Source organism: Seriola lalandi, unplaced genomic scaffold, assembly GCF_002814215.2.
Source record: "Seriola lalandi dorsalis isolate HSWRI2012SDOR001 ecotype SW California unplaced genomic scaffold, Sedor1 jcf7180002054795, whole genome shotgun sequence".
Lineage (NCBI taxonomy): Eukaryota > Metazoa > Chordata > Actinopteri > Carangiformes > Carangidae > Seriola > Seriola lalandi.
In genome coordinates, this window is record NW_019525348.1 from 2,457,887 (window position 1) to 2,467,806 (window position 9,920).

Sequence of the window (9,920 nt, forward strand, 5' to 3'; positions counted from 1 at the left end):
GCATACATGTACATGTACGGATGTGCAGTGCATAAACTGTCGCTTCATTGTTTTGCTGTGCGGTCCTTCATCTCAGTGTTTTGCCAGGTTGGAAAATTCCCAAATGCTTTCAGTGCCATGTGTTTTCTAGTCTGTGTGGAAAGAGTTCATTTGGAAATGAAAGATCCAAACCATCAATTTGTGCTTTTATTTTGTTTGGACGTACAGTTGCAATAGATTTCTGTTTTATTAGATCTTTTACTTATGTACTTGTGCAGTAGCTTTTTAATATTTTGTCGTTATGGTTTATGGGCTACCCAGACTAACTAGCCTTTTTTTTCTTGCATGTGTTTTTGGTGACTCATCTCAGAGTGGAGAGAGAGGAGTGCAGTATGAGGTGTGTCAGTAATGATCAAATATCAAGGATATTTTCACTTTCTGTTTTAGAGCAGTTGAAGTGAAAAAAATCCTGTTCAAAAGTTTAACCAAACCTTTTTGAGGATTATGTGTTGGTCAGTTTGACTTTGTATCTGTTTGTAAAATAAGACAAAAGAGCACATGACCTTTTAAAAGAAAAGAAATAAGTCGTTTGTGACTGAAACCAGGATCACTGTGCCTAATAAAGCAGCCTTACCCATAGGGATGGAAATGGTGTTGTAATGGTGATTATCTGTCGGGATCATCTGTTGGAAATGTCAATTTTTGGCTGTCCTGTTCATTGAGCTGTAACATTGCTGGCAACAGGGTCAATATTGCAACCAGTGATATGGTATCCTAATAGAAATGGTGGTTTAACAAAGTTTCACAGATATATCATCTCACTGTATATTTTGTTTTGCTGAAAATAGGGATGCCCCGATTGATCGGCTGCCGATCATCATCTGCCGATTTTCATTAAAAATACACGACTGGTAGATCAGAATTAATGCTCCTAGTCACAGATTACCTGTGGTTAATACTCTGGTGTCTGCGGCTGAGAGAAGCGCTGTGTAGTGTAGTCCCGCCAAAACAAAACATGTCGGCCTGGTGGAACTTTTACGAAGTGTGTGAGACTGATGCAATGTACACCATCTGCAATGCATGCCAAAAATGATCGGTATTGGCCGTGGATCGGCCTTACTCACTCATAGATTATCGATATCGGGGGGGGGGGGGGGTTTTTGGGGGGGGCTCCACATAATTTTATTGTGGAGCAGTTTGGTATTCAGAACTATGATGTAAAACAAACCAGAGGGAATACAGAGTCTTTATGTTCTGAACTAATCAACCTTTTATGCACAAGCCCAGAAGTATTGTATCCAAGATCAGAAGGTTACTGTTCCTCAGCTCTTTTGATTACAGCCATAACCCTGGTCTCCTTTGAAAGTTTAGTCTTAAAATTTGACAACCAAAAATGAGTTACAGGCACAAACATGGTGTTAAGTGTTAGTCTTGCTCTTTTTTTGCATAATAAGAGAATGTAAGGCATGTAGAAGGACCTTTTGTTTGGAGCCACAACCACAAGTCTGAACCAACTCTTTTGTCAGCAGCTGTTACCAGTGATACCAAAATGCTTTGTATAGATAAAACCAGGACACTTAGTAGTAGTAGTAGTATACTTTCACTGCTGATGTGCATATCATGAGAGTATGTAGTCCACCTTTAGTTTTCACACACCTTCATCAAACTCAGTCAGGATTGTTGGACAAAAGTCTGGGTAGATTTTCCTCACACAGTGTGTTTGATACGTGTCTCCCCTTTGTCCACAGGTGAGATGGTGACAAAACAGCCTTTGATCCGGAGTATGAGGACAGTGAAACGAGAGACGCTGAAACTGATCTCGGGCTGGGTCAGCCGATCAAACGACCCACAGATGGTGAGAATTGTGGAAGCACGTCACTACAACCTGATATTTCTGAAGCTGTCATGAGGAACAGATCTGTGGTGATGAACAGTCCACTCTGAATTCACAAAAAAGAAAAAAAAATCATGCATAACAATGTACTTAGTAAAAAATGGATGTGGCAAAAAGCGGTGATATATTTTTACCCCAGTGTGTCCTCAGGTGATACTGCACTGTGACAATCAATAAAACGGCTGACAGTAGAAAAAAAGTAGAGCTAATCCACTTGGTATTTTTAGATCAAGCACAAAAGTTTTCTTGTGTCAGACTCGGCCGTTTCTGCCCTCAGCTGTGTTTTTATCTGCATAACAATTAATGTTCATTTTCAGTGTAATATTCATGGTTTCTCAGTGTACTCCCGGACTGTTAGTCTCATGCACCTTAGTTACGTACCTAGTAGAAGTCTTAAATTCTGCTGCTGCTTATTTTCTTCCACTGCGCTTCGTGTTTTGATCCTTGCTCACCGTTCTCTTTTCTTCCAGGTCGGAGAGAACTTTGTTCCACCGCTGCTGGACGCCGTCCTCATCGACTACCAGCGCAACGTCCCCGCTGCCCGAGAACCCGAGGTCCTCAGCACCATGGCAACCATTGTCAACAAGCTGGGGGGACACATCACCAGTGAGATACCCCAGATCTTTGACGCCGTCTTCGAGTGCACCCTAAACATGATCAACAAGGTGAGACGTAGTGATTGACTGAACACTATATCATTCCACAGTGCTGTACTGGACTGAATTTGGTTGATATTACAGGACAAGAACAGGGCCTTTCATGTTCTAACACATTATATTTTATCAGTGCATATATCCTGTACATATTTAGTCTCATTAGTCTTATTTGTAAAGGTCAAATTAAAGGTCAGTTACTGCATACACTTTATTTCATGGATGACTGCAGCTCAGTCGTCCTCGCTTGGAGGGTTTCCCTGCAGCCTTTTCTAGTTGTGGTGTTCTATAAAGAAACCAGCTGATCAGACCTGATCATAGGATCTCTGATGATTTTATAGCTATTTTTTTTATAGATATTTATATCTTGAATTAACTACACATGGGAAAAATAGGTTGTAGGTGAGTTTATTTGCACGGAAGTGTATCAAGTATCTTATTAATGAATGAAAGGTTGGATATCAGCCTATCTCTGGTCGGAGCCTTACTGTGTAGGTTGGGTTTTAGAAGGATTAAGAGTTTTACAACAGCTGTTTTGCAGGCATCCAGGAAGATGCCAGTTTGAAGACATGTATTTATAATATTCAGGACATGACTTGAAACACTGTCAAATACCAGCTGCAGCTACAGGGTCAATGCATGAGGTGGAGGAGTTACACAGTTACAGTCCTGCAAAGCTCAGATATAGTAATACAGGTGAATCTTCCCATGATAACATCATCAGTAATACTGGCTCTGATTGGAGTTCTTCACATTTTGATGCAGAGAAATGCAGGGGGTGGAGGCAGTGTTGCATGGCTGGTCAATAGTAGAGAATAATATTCTATAATTTCTCTCTAATCTTGAAAAATATAAATTTCTTGCTGGACATTCTGCTTTGTTATAAGCAGTCGTGGCTTCTTTCTGTATATTACAGTGAACTGTGAGTCAAAATTTTTTCTAACATCATAAACACTGTTACTGTTTAACCACAGGGAGATTCTGTCAGTCGAGCTCATCTTAACCTTTAGTGGAGCAACAGTGACAAGGTTTTGTTGAAATTTTAATCATATTATTTAAAGAGCAGATGATCTCATATTATTAGAGTAGTTCGCTTTAGCCTCGACTTCTAGGAATCACCTTTGAGCTAAAAGGTTTGGTTGGTGTCAAAAAACACAGTGATGGTCAAAAATAGATAATTCTACTCATCAAACATCACTGTTTAAGCCTGTTGTTATTACCGGGTCTGTGTGTTACCATGATGATGAGAAGCTTCATTTACATGTTGGGTGAGTTCACAGCTGTCCGGTAAATTTAAAAACTCTGTAGCTTTGCAGTCGGTGTTTTTACTCATATGAATATTCAGGTCTTCATTCAGGATCAGATCCAGTGACACCAAGTGAGATCAAGGTCACCTCACGTGGACAGCAACAGTTACCACCTAATATATTACAGATAATAAGTTGTTAGCAAAAACCATTAATCAAAAGTTTCTTATCATCAACCAACAACTCGACAACAATGTCAACAACTCTGCAAGTCCTGAGTTTTTGCCGATTCTCAGATGAATTTGGAAATTGCAAATTTTTCCAATTATTCCGACACCATGTGAATGCAACATTAAACGTCTTCTGTTGTGTGTTTCTACCAGAACTTTGAGGAGTATCCAGAGCACAGGACTCACTTCTTCTACCTGCTCCAAGCTGTAAACTCTCACTGCTTCCCTGCATTCCTTGCCATCCCCCCGGCCCAGTTCAAACTGGTGCTGGACTCCATCATCTGGGCCTTCAAACACACCATGAGGAACGTGGCTGACACTGGTAAGACTGCTGAGACACACACACATACACTTTACTACATTTACTAAATGATGTAAACACCTGGGTGCTGTGTTTATCTTGTCATGAGGACAAAGTGTCACAGGTGAGGATAATCTTCAAACAGAAAAACTGTGGGAGCCACATCTGGCCCCACAGTAACATCCAGGTACAATGTTCCTCTGAAAAGGAAATGTGAGGAATGTTGAGCTGAAGTTGTGTCCATGTCTCTGCTCCTCCAGGTCTGCAGATCCTCTACACCATGCTGCAGAACGTGGCCCAGGAAGAAGCAGCCGCTCAAAGTTTCTACCAGACGTATTTCTGTGACATCCTGCAACACATCTTCTCTGTGGTCACGGACACGTCACACACTGCTGGTGAGTTTTACGGAAGACACGTGGGGACCCCCCGGACCACAGATATAAACATGTTAGATGACAGAATGGAAGTTTGTGTAGTAAGTGTGTGTGTGTTGGTGTGTGTCCTGCAGGCCTGACCATGCACGCGTCCATCCTGGCCTACATGTTCAACTTGGTGGAGGAGGGGAAGATCACCACAGGGCTGAACCCTGCCAGCCCCACCAACAACCAGGTGTTCATCCAGGAGTACGTGGCCAACCTGCTCAAGACCGCCTTCCCTCATCTACAAGAGTGAGTGTGAACACACACACATGGTCTCTGCTGTAGTAAAAGACACATTTGTTTACCGTCACTGTGGTTGTGTGTGTCTTATTTAGTGCTCAGGTGAAGGTGTTTGTGACCGGGCTGTTCAGCTTAAACCAGGACATTCCTGCCTTCAAGGAGCACCTTAGGGACTTCCTCGTCCAGATAAAGGTAAGGTCGTTGGAGTACAAGTTGTGCACAATGTTCTATGCATTGCTAAGTCTCTTTGGATAACATCAGCTACTGTAGGAACAGAGGAAACACATTTGGTTTCTTGGCAGCCACTGAGGCGCATAAACACAGCCCAGTAGCTCCTTTCTAGAGTGAATCATACCCAGAAATCAGCTGTTATTCATTAATTTAATGTATTTCAGTTGTCTGTCCATGTCCCTTTGTTTGCTAATAAGCTGGACTACACAGAACAAGGCGCTTCATACCTCTGCTGCAGCCTTTGTCTCTTCTCACAGAGGTTATCAGTGACTACATAGTTGGCTGCTTAGCTGTTGTTTCCAGAAATAACTACTTTTCCTGCATGGCCAGTTTGCCCTTCTAAGTATATGGAAGGTTTGTGGCTACTGTGCCAGTTTATTGTTGGAATAAAACTGAGTATGAGAGTGACACAGAGAGGTGCTATGTCACCGAAGGACATCGTCCACTGATGGGTCCAGTTTTCAGCTGTCAGGCTCAATGGAGGCTTGGTTTTTGTGGTAATTTACCAAACGATAATCTGAAAATAAAAGATCTTTTGAGGTGTAATCAGGATTAGAGCTAAAACACTTCAAAAAATCAACAGATTGTAAACAGATTTGATAATTAGTTAATTGTTCAGCATTTTTCCACAATAAATGACTTCATTTGCTGCTTTTTTTCCCTGTGTTCTAAATCATTTTAAATGTCCCATATAGTCTAAAGGCAGATGTCCATGTGTTGTTTGATTATAGATCAGGTCAAGGTTCTATATGAATACGGTGAAAGTATCAGAGCCTCAGTCCACAGAGAAATGCACACAGCCTGTATTCACAAACTGAGCCTTAAAACCAGCCGTCAGGACTTCTGTAACTTTGTGATGTCACAACAAAGCACCCATGCCCACCTGGACCCACCATCTAACCTAGCTCTGACGTCAACAGATTCAGCTTTGTGGAGTTTATATTTCTGACATGTTTCTTAGACTAAGAGACTAATCAGTTGACTATAAAATTAGTTGACATATGAATTGATAATGGAAACCGTCAGTCGGATAAGTCCCTGCAGCTGACCCTCATGTCTCCTTGTTTTCTGTTGCTCTCTCAGGAGTTTGCAGGTGAGGACACCTCAGACCTGTTCCTGGAGGAGAGGGAGGCGTCGCTCCGTCAGGCCCAGGAGGAGAAACACAAGATCCAGATGTCAGTCCCCGGTATCCTGAACCCTCACGAGATCCCAGAGGAGATGTGTGACTGAGCACGAGCTCAACCAAACTGTACAGTACTGCAGACAGCAAACAAACAAAAAAACAAACAAACAAACAAACCCTAACCACAGCAAACACAACAAAACCCAAGAGAGGCACTTGAGTGCGGTGGGAGGCCGCTCACCCTCGGCAGAGCGGGCCGTCCCACTGGATGTTTGTTGACCAAAACAATGCCAATAATCTGTACATGATTACCGCGTCACCCTGTGGCCCTTTTTACATAATCTGCGTTTTCTATGGGGACTTTTGTGTAATATCTTTCCAGAAGCGTTAATCTAAACTCACGTTTTGTTGGTCTCTGTCCCATCCCAAGACCTGCATGATGAGGTTGTAACGATTAGAACAGGTTAACCATCTTGTTTTTGTTCTGTTCCCTCCACCTCCACGTTCTCTTTTCCCCAGTCCCTCTTTTTTTCCCCCATATATTTGTTTATATATAAATATATTATATTTACAGTCTGAGCAGGATTTTTGTGACAACAGCATATGTGTCAAGTCGGCATAGAGGCTTCTAGACCTGTGGTGAGACAGACGGAGGTGGTCTTTTAGAGGCGCACGCACCGCTTATTTGGTGCCCCACAGCATTGTGGGAGAATGTGAATCTAACGGATAATGAATGAAGGCTGAGAGATGCTGCTTCATGTATCAGCATCTGTTGCTCATGAGTTCTGCTTCACCTAAAAAAAAAAAAAAAAAAATGCCAGCAGGTTTTTTTTAGTTTTTTTTTTTTAGGGAAAGCAAAACTGAATATGTGCATATCATCCCAATTGTATAGCATCTTTACTACCATGGGAACATTTTTTTTCCTTTTATTCTATTGTTTCTTTTTGTTGTGGGTGTGTGCGCGTGTGTGCTGTCGCATAGTCGACATCAGCGTTTTGTTTTCCTCTAAGAGGATTGTTGCTCATTTGTGAGCCTTCATTAATGGGATGTTTTAAGGAAGTGGCGGAGGGATTTATGGGCTCTTGGTTGGTTGCATCTTTATAACAACTCCTGTTTAACTCAGATGGCTTTCAAGATTTTGAATTGTACTAATTTAGATTGTTTACCATGCAGTAGTGCTTCAAGTCACTACCTTTAGAGCAAAATGAAAAATAAAACTGGGTTTACATTTAATTTTGTATTTTTACATTTTTCATTTGTACCTGTTTGAGTTCTGTCCAAATAAACAAAAGGCTTTTTGTCCACAGAGCAAATGAATTGCCAACGAGTTTAATTAGGAAAAGAATGTATAAATCCAAATAAGTACCCAATCTCTAATGGCAAATTTCCCTTCTCAAGGTGTTACATTTGTTGTGAACTTTTTGAACTGATTAAAGTTGAGAATTTTATAACCCTGCCTTTGCTCAGTTTTCTTTATTTCACAACAGGGACCCATTTCTATAGATATTTGTCATCACTGATAGAGACATAAAGGCAAATACAAAGGCAAAAGTTAACCAGAAATGGGGGAAAATAATCCTGAATGTTTGGACTTCTTAATTAAGCTGAGACTGCTTCTGCGGTCTCAACAGTTTGGACCAGATGAACATGTTGACAGAGGTGCTTAAAGTTCTTGTCCTGGGATGTGGAAAAATAACTATATTTTCATTATTTATCCACATTGACTGAGAGTAAACCTGTAGGAAAAGCTTCCTCTGATAGACATCAGTAAAATTACCAGTAGTTCTTACCACAGTAAAAAATCAGAAAACTGAATTTAAAGATCTTAGTAACTTTATTGTTCCATCTTCTGTGCAACTCTATAAAGTTTAAAATACTACGGTAGAAGAATTTTGCCTTATCTCAAGCTTAAAAAAATTAACTTCACTAAACCAAGTAAACTAAACTGTTTCTCCACCCGTCTTCTCTTTAGGCAGAGTGGGAAATTAATCCCCTAATAAAAACATGAGCGTGCCTTGTTTTCTTCCTGGAGTAAAGGGTCCAGCAGGCCTGGAGTAGAACCAGGGACCCGCTGCTGCTGTTCAGGGCTCATCATGCTCATATGGTACACGCCCCAACCACTAGGCCATCGGGACGCTCCAGAAGGTGTCTTGTTAAAACAATTTGCCAACTTCAGTTATGAGAAGTTTTTGGTTTTAATCAAGACGTTGGCACATCAGTGTAACGAGAAGTTATCGAGGAAATGTCCCAGTGGCTCAGCTGCTAGACGGTTCGTCCCAACTGCAGCGTCCTGGGTTCAAGTCTGACTCTGCTGCATGTCATCCCCTCTCTCTCCCTGACTTTCCTCTCTCTTCCTCTGGCTATCAAATAAAAGGCAAAAAATACCCCAAAATCTAACTAAAAAAAACTTAAAGCAGTTTAAACCATTACATTTGTAGTAATAACAAAAAGGTTGAAACATGAACAAGGATCTGTACAGTAGTGGCTGCAGAATGACAAATCCAGATCAGACTCACCTGAACTTTTATGACCTGGGCTCAAACACGCCTCTCTTCCCACATCCACATAAATCCTAAAAGGAAAGGTAGATGATGATGGCGATGATGACGGATGTCATCTGTCACACGCAGTATTCCTGTGGCATCCGGCCATTGCTGCTCAGACATCTTTGGCCAAGGTTGGTGCTGTGTAAATTGACCCTGCCACTAATCCCTGTTAACTTACTGGTATTACATTAAAGGTTATGATGATGCTTCACCACTGAAAGTTGAAACACTGATCTGACGCAATCCCAACAACCTGTCAGCTGTGATGCAACCACAGAGGAAACTGGTGCACTTAAACAGCAGCAGATCGTCATGATCAGACTTTAAATTCTACGTTAAACTGTTCATTTTTCTTTACTATGGTTGATTTTGTTTGAAGTCATGAATGTCAGGTGTGGGTTTTCAGTTAGCTCTGGCTCTAGAGGCCTGGTCCTTATGTCCCAGCTCCCCTGCAAAGGAAGGTTTCTGTGGTCATTAGCAATGAAACTACTTTTGACCTGTTCTCTTCTGTGGATTCAGCATCTCTTCCCTCCGGTGTATTACTAGTTTCAAATGCTTTGATGCTTTATATCTTGCCATCTTTCTAGGACTATAATTCAGTCCGGCTGTAACTGGACCCCCTCCCTACCTTCCTGACCCAGATCCAGAGATCCTCAGCCATTCTCGGCATTTGCTGTCGAGGAGAAGAGGGAACAGCTGGGGTAGCGCCCGCCTACCCACCAAAAAAAAAAAAAAGAAGAAGAAACGCCTGCTCGCTCTACGCTCTGTGCCCCCTTATGCCCTGCTCTGTGTCTGCACTGTGGGCAGGCAGGTTATTAATACCCCTGTGAGTAAGTTTGACAGGAAGAGCCAGGTTAGCACACCCGCCGATCGGTGCCTCTCAATCGGGGGGGGGGGGGGGGGGGTGACCCTCCACCCCCTCTGATTGAGAGGCACCAGGACTTAAAAAAAAAAACTAAGAGGCTAAAAACTAAAAAGACACAGTTAGCATGAAGGAAAATCACAACTTCTTTTACCCGGAAGAAAGTGACACCACCTGGCTGTCAGCTGGAGCAGA

At 42.0% G+C, this 9,920-nt stretch overlaps 1 protein-coding gene and 1 long non-coding RNA gene across 8 annotated transcripts in view; one reads left to right on the forward strand and one right to left on the reverse strand.

Annotated features, from left to right (window-relative positions):
• Positions 1 to 7,768, forward strand: part of xpo1b (exportin 1 (CRM1 homolog, yeast) b) — a 28,928-nt gene extending 21,160 nt beyond the window's left edge. For all 4 annotated transcript variants that reach the window (XM_087179158.1, XM_023425781.2, XM_087179159.1 and 1 more), the window contains exons 19-25: positions 1,728 to 1,834; positions 2,344 to 2,538; positions 4,157 to 4,325; positions 4,565 to 4,699; positions 4,813 to 4,972; positions 5,059 to 5,155; positions 6,278 to 7,768. In XM_087179158.1, coding sequence (XP_087035284.1) covers positions 1,728 to 1,834; positions 2,344 to 2,538; positions 4,157 to 4,325; positions 4,565 to 4,699; positions 4,813 to 4,972; positions 5,059 to 5,155; positions 6,278 to 6,424 — 1,010 coding nt within the window. In that variant the 3' untranslated portion in view covers positions 6,425 to 7,768. The remainder of the gene's footprint in view (positions 1 to 1,727; positions 1,835 to 2,343; positions 2,539 to 4,156; positions 4,326 to 4,564; positions 4,700 to 4,812; positions 4,973 to 5,058; positions 5,156 to 6,277) is intronic.
• Positions 1,398 to 9,910, reverse strand: LOC147817970 (uncharacterized). 4 transcript variants are annotated; one of them, XR_015438434.1, is made up of 4 exons: positions 4,190 to 4,326; positions 3,788 to 3,946; positions 2,255 to 2,520; positions 1,398 to 1,919 (listed from the first exon to the last, which is right to left on the reverse strand). It is a non-coding gene; the product is annotated as an uncharacterized LOC147817970 (long non-coding RNA). The 4 variants fall into 4 exon arrangements; XR_015438431.1 differs by having other exon boundaries at positions 3,747 to 3,946; XR_015438433.1 differs by lacking the exons at positions 3,788 to 3,946; positions 4,190 to 4,326 and adding an exon at positions 8,834 to 9,910.
• Positions 9,911 to 9,920: the final 10 nt, after the last annotated feature.